This window comes from Condylura cristata, unplaced genomic scaffold (assembly GCF_000260355.1).
Source record: "Condylura cristata isolate star-nosed mole 26May11 unplaced genomic scaffold, ConCri1.0 scaffold00025, whole genome shotgun sequence".
Lineage (NCBI taxonomy): Eukaryota > Metazoa > Chordata > Mammalia > Eulipotyphla > Talpidae > Condylura > Condylura cristata.
Genome location: NW_004567126.1, coordinates 30,670,474 through 30,676,145, shown reverse-complemented (window position 1 = coordinate 30,676,145; position 5,672 = coordinate 30,670,474). Strand labels below are relative to the sequence as shown.

General features: G+C 60.4%; 1 protein-coding gene across 1 annotated transcript in view; it reads left to right on the top strand.

The window, feature by feature from the left end:
• Positions 1 to 4,670: 4,670 nt before the first annotated feature.
• Positions 4,671 to 5,672, top strand: part of GPX4 (glutathione peroxidase 4) — a 2,798-nt gene continuing 1,796 nt past the window's right edge. The window contains exon 1 of the mRNA XM_004689395.2: positions 4,671 to 4,779. Within this exon, the coding sequence (XP_004689452.2) occupies positions 4,696 to 4,779 (84 nt within the window). The 5' untranslated portion in view covers positions 4,671 to 4,695. The remainder of the gene's footprint in view (positions 4,780 to 5,672) is intronic.

The following is a 5,672-nucleotide window of genomic DNA, read 5'->3' as shown; positions in this document are numbered from 1 at the left end:
GCGAACGGCGCCCCCGCCTCCCGGCCGTTCTCACGGCGCTGTGACCGCGGCCGCCCTCGGGGTGTCGCTCGACCCTGGGCTGCGGCGGCCGTTTAGAACGCGGAAGCGGCGCGGCCGCAGGGCGGGGTGTCGGCGCCCCAAGCCTGTGTGTCAGTTAGGGGGTTCGCCGCGGGACGGCCCCGCTGGCCCTGGGCCTCGTCTACCGAGAGGCCCCACGCCTCTGTGTTCCCGTTTGTAAATCGAAAATAATAAAGTGTCGTTGAAGGACCGGCGCTGTGTGGCGGGAAGCGGCGGAGCTCCTGGTGTTGATGAGATGCGCAGGCCCCTTTTCCTCTTTCCCGTCCCCCCAAGCCACAGCCTCTGCTAGGATATCCCACAGCGTGCCCCCCAAACTGTTCATGCACCCCAGACGGTGCATATCTTTACAAACTTCTGATTGCCCCCTGTTGGATTCCTGAGGAGGCTCGCCCTGTGCAACCCAGGGCCCACTGTGGGAGCAGTAACTTCTATTTTTTAAAAAAGATTTATTTCTGCACACAAGAATTGGGGTACAGGCCAGAGATGCGGGGCGGGGGTGAGAGGACTCACCAGAGACAGAGTGGGGAGCAGAACGGCGGAACCACCGAAGCCTGCTGCTGAGGGGTGAAGAGAGGTCGGCCACACCCTGTGGCTCACTGCCTGGCGCCTGGCGGCTGAGCTCCTGCTGCAGTGCTGCGCTCTAATAACCCGTTGCACCACCAGGGAGGGCTCTGGAGCAGTAACTTCTTACTTAAGGATAATTTTTTGTTTTATTAAAGATTTATACATTTATGCATACAGAATTGGGGTACAGGCCAGAGGTGCAGGGATGATGAGAGGATTCACCAGAGACAGCGTGGGGAGCAGAATAGATTAACTTAGTACACTGCTGAGGAGCAGAGGGGAGCAGCGTGGAGACGAGAAATCTGCTGCACCACGTGGTGGGTCAGCTCCCTGGCTGGGGACCCAATTCCTGTGGAAGCAGCTTCATTATGCTGCTTCCCACCGGGGAGGCTCAATAATACATTTATTCAATCAATTTGATACTGAGCAACTACGGGAACAGCGAACAAAACAGGCTAACACCCCTTCCATTCCAGGGAAGACTGGACAGAAAACAAGGAAGTAATAAAGGATGAAATGGGGTGACAGTCCTCCGGAGGCTAAGCTGAGGGACATGGGGGGTGCAATGTTAAATGGGGAGGTCAGGGAGAGCAAGCCAGTTCAGCAAAAATCCAAGGGAGGAGCTGGAGCTGTGGGGATGTCTGCAGGCATGTGTCCAGCAGCCGGCGGCAGGTACAAGGCTGCCCGCCGCCTTGTGTGTTGGCACCAGCAGGCAGTGTGTGCAGGGGCTGCAGATAAGAGGCTGAGGTGGGGAGATCCTTAGGCCTTATTGGTTGAATTGAAAATTTGGGTTTTCTTTTTACACCACTTTCAGCATTTTGAGGGCACAACTGTAAGACCTGGAAGGGCATACTGGCCAGAGATGGGGTGACTCCAGTGAGGGTGGGGGGAGTAGTGTGGTGGGTCTGTTGTTCTGAAGGCAGTGCCCATAGGATGGACAGATGTGGGGTGTGTGAGAAAGAAACGGGAGCACAGAGCTGCCCTGGCAGGTGGGAAGACCCAGGAGGCACGGGGGTATTAGGGAGGGGCCTTGGAAGTGTAAACTCCAAGGGCACCAAATGAGGCGGAGGAGGGATACCAGGTGAGTTCAAGGTGAAGTCGGAGTGGAGACAAGTGTGGCATCACCCACACATGTACATATTAGAGCTGGCAGCCTGCACGAGGTCACACCAAGCAGCGTGGAGACTAGACACGGAGGCCTGAGCCTGGGCCAGGGGGAGCTGAGGAGGCAGCAGAAGGCAGAGTGGCAGAGGCAGGTGGATGGCCACAATCCAGTTGTGTGGACCAAGGCCCATGACTTAAGCTCTCCGTGCTGTCTCCCGCTCCTCTGCCGGTGCACACCCACACAGGGGCACCTGGTGGATAACTGTGTTTCTTAAATAGAGTAAAGGGGAGGAGGTTGCCAGTGTCCTAGACTCAGGTGAATGTATCTGGAGGAGAGGAGGAATGATCACCCAAGCCACCGAGCAGTCCCAGCAAGCTGAGGAATGGGCAGGGGTCTGGCAAAGTGGACACTGACCACAAGGAAGGCAGATTCAGGGAGAAGGTCCAGCTCTGCACGTGTGTTCCAGAAGGACAGCAGTTGCGGAGCTGGGTGCCCACCTGAGAGGCAGAGCCAGAGTGGACGGTTTACATTTTTTTAAGATTTATTTATTTATGCGCATAAGAACTGGGGTACAGGACAGAAGTCTGGGGCGGGGCGGGGGGCGGTGAGAGGCAGAGCCAGAGTGGGGTCAGAACAGGCAGATTAACTGAAGCACACTGCTGAGGGGAGCAGAGGGCAGGTCAGGAGAGGTCTGCAGCGCCTTTCTTCAGCTCCTTGGCCAGGAATTGAACTCGTGTTGCAATGGCTGCAGATCGCTTCATAGTGCTGTGCTTTAACCAGTTGCGCCACCCGGGAGGGCCCTGGAGGTTTGTTTTTTAAAGATTTCTTTATGCATAGCAGAACTGGGGTACTGGTCAGAGATGTGTGGTGGATAGAGGGGAGGGGAGTGAGAAGATTCACCAAAGACAGAGTGGGGAGCAGAAGAGGAAGATTTTTAAAAATATTTATTTATTTATGCTTACAGAACTGGGGTACAGGCCAGAGGTGTGGTGGGTGAGATTTACCAGAGACAGAGTGGGGAGCAGAACAGGCGGATCTACTGAACTACACTGTTGAAAGGAGCAGTGAGTGAGCAGGAGAGGTCTGTCACACCATGTGGGTCACTCCCTGGCCGGGGGAATCGAACTCATGCTGCAGTGGCTTTGGAGTGCTTCACAATGTGGTGCTTTAACCCGTTGTGCCACCAAGGAGAGCCCAGAACAGGCAGATCTACTGGTATATATTACTGAGGAGCGCAGTGGAGAGACAGGAAAGGTCTGCTGCACCATGAGGTCACACCCTGGCTGGATTATCAAACCCGTGCTGCAGTGGCTGCCAATAGTTTCACAGCACTGAGACTTAACCCACTAGGGAGGCCTGAGGGTCAGGAGTTTTAAGGGGGAGAAGTGATGTGGGTGTGGGAGGCAGGCTTGTTGGTACATGGTACATGGAGAGGGGGAGAGAGGCAGAGCCCAAGGAGGGTGGTGGGTGCTTTCAGGGGCTGGGCTCAGGGGCACCACCACAGGTGGGTCTCACTGCATGAAGCCTAACACTTCCCAAGACTCCATTCCTTTATCTGTAAAATGGGGTCACTCTGGCAAATGCCAAAAACTCAGGCACAAGTCCTGTGGGCGTGTACCCGGCTCAGCGAGCAGCTCTGCCCAGAGATCAGCTTTCCCCTCCTAGGTGCTTATCTTACTGGCGCAAGGTCAGAGGGTGGGGTGTTGCAGCCTTGCCCTTGTCTTTTTTCAAACCTGAAATAATCATTTGCCGCCTTTATTATAGTTACAGATTGCATACACAGCAAAACTGGAAACAGCAGGAGTCTTTCCATGGACCAGGGAGGCTGGCTGGTGTACTGTGATACTCAGTGTCCCCGAATGAGGTAGTGGGGGCTTCCTGAGAAGTGAAGCGGTTGGTCCAGCAGAGACACTGGGGAGCTGAGGGGCAGAGCCGCGTGAAAACCATTGTACAAAAAGGGCATGTAGCCACCGGCCCAGGGCCTGCTCTATAGCTGAGGCCCCCTCCTCTGCCCTCCTTGAGTAGGGGAGGCAGAAAGAGCAAGGCTCCCCACGGTGCACCTAGCCCTGGGACCCCACCGGCCTCTTCAGGAATGACCACGCTGGGTCCGGGAAGGCGCACACAACACCGAAATTACCAGCCCACGCGCAGGTCAACGTCCAGTGCTAGTCCTGGCCGGGCGTGGGGGGTGGACAATCAGGCCCCTGTGCAATCAAGTGCATGACTCAGTTCCCAAGAATGAGGTGGGTCTTTCTGCTCTCCCGTGGCCAAAATCCTGCTCCTTGGGGGTGCGAGAAGCTGTAAGCCCAGAAGCGGACGCAGTCCTGTGCCAGGCGCACTCAGAAATGAAACTCCCAGATTTGTGTTTGTCCGTTATCTCGGAGGGCGGGACCTCCGGTTAAAGATTCACCGTGGGAATGACACCTGCCCTCCCCCACCCCGCCACTGGCCACCTGGCGGGCACCGCGGAGCCCACACCTCCCGCCGCCCGGCCTTGGCAAACCCCAGTGGGCAGAGTCCGACCTCCAGTTCGGCGGCCGAGAGGCTGGTTATATTTAGGTTAAAAAGAAACCCCCTCTTTCAAAGAGCTGGAGCGATTTTCTGCGAGTTCGTATCCCTCCCCCCGTTCCCAGCTCAAGTTGTTTCATATTATGCGCAGCCACGCCAACCGCCCGGATAACTCCGTAAGTCACCGACTGCGTGGACGCGGCCAGACACCGCTGGCGAGCATGCGCAGTCTCCGATCACAACAAAGCCTCAGCCCAGCCCCCTCGCCCCGGCCTCCCATTGGCTAGCACCGCCACGCATCCTCAGCGCCGGCGTGACTGACCAATGAGGGCGTGGGTGGGCGTGGCCGAGGGCGGGCAGGCGAGGCCCGCTAGTTCGCGTCCATTGGCCCGCTCGGCTAGGGGAGGAGCCGCTGTATCCCCGGCGCCCCCGCCGCCGCGATGAGTTTCAGCCGCTTCTGCCGCCTGCTGAAGCCGGCGCTTCTCTGCGGAGCGCTGGCCACGCCCGGCCTAGCTAGCACCATGGTGAGCGCGGCGGCCGCTCCCGGCCGGGGGGCCGTTGGGCCCGGCGCGCGGGTGGTCGCGCGCTCGCGCCCTCGGCAGCCGTCGGGTCCGTGGCCGGCGCGCGGGCCGGGGCTGGGGTCCGGGCGTGAGCGGGGCCAGGGGCGGTGTTTAAGGTGTGGGGACCCCGGGGTGGTACCTCCTGGCCGTGCGTCGGGCAGCCGGGGCACCCTGGTCACCGGGGCCCGTGTGGGCCCGGCGAGTGGGAGTCGCGGATGGTGGAAGTCCGGGGTCACGCGCCGCGGGCGTCACCGCCCCTCCCCCCGGGCGCTGGGGGCCTGCGCCGTGGCGTCACAGAGGGCGTCCGGAGCCCTGGCGACGGCCCTCTGCACCCGGGGCTTTGTGCTCGGTGGGCACCGGCACGGCCGAAATCGGGGCGGGGCGGGGGGGCATGAGCTGCGCAGCCTCCCGCTCCCCGGGGCATCGTGGGCGGCCTCGGCGCCTGGGCGTGGGTTTCGGGCGTGGCCACACACCTGGCCCGGAGCCGTGGCGGAGGGCCAGCGCCCGAGTCCTGTCTCAGCCCGGAGGAGCCCCGGCGGCCAGCGGCCCCTCCCGCGGCCACCCGTCTCCGGAGGAAGGGCCCCGGGCCGTGTCCCCCCACCCCGAGGGCAAGCTCTGCTTTGGGGAGTCCTGTGAGCAGGGAGGAGGGGGAAGGAGGTGGGGGACACAATGGGAGAGCTGGGCAGGCCCCGAGCCCCCGCTGTTGCCAGCAGCGAATGCTGGGCGGGGTGGGGTCATTCTCCAAGGCCAGAAAGCCAGAGGAGCCCGTGCTGTGTGGACGCGGCCTTGGGCCGGCGACCCGGGGCCAGCCCTGGAGAGCGTCCGCGTCAGCCGTGACCCACACCAGCCTGCTCTCC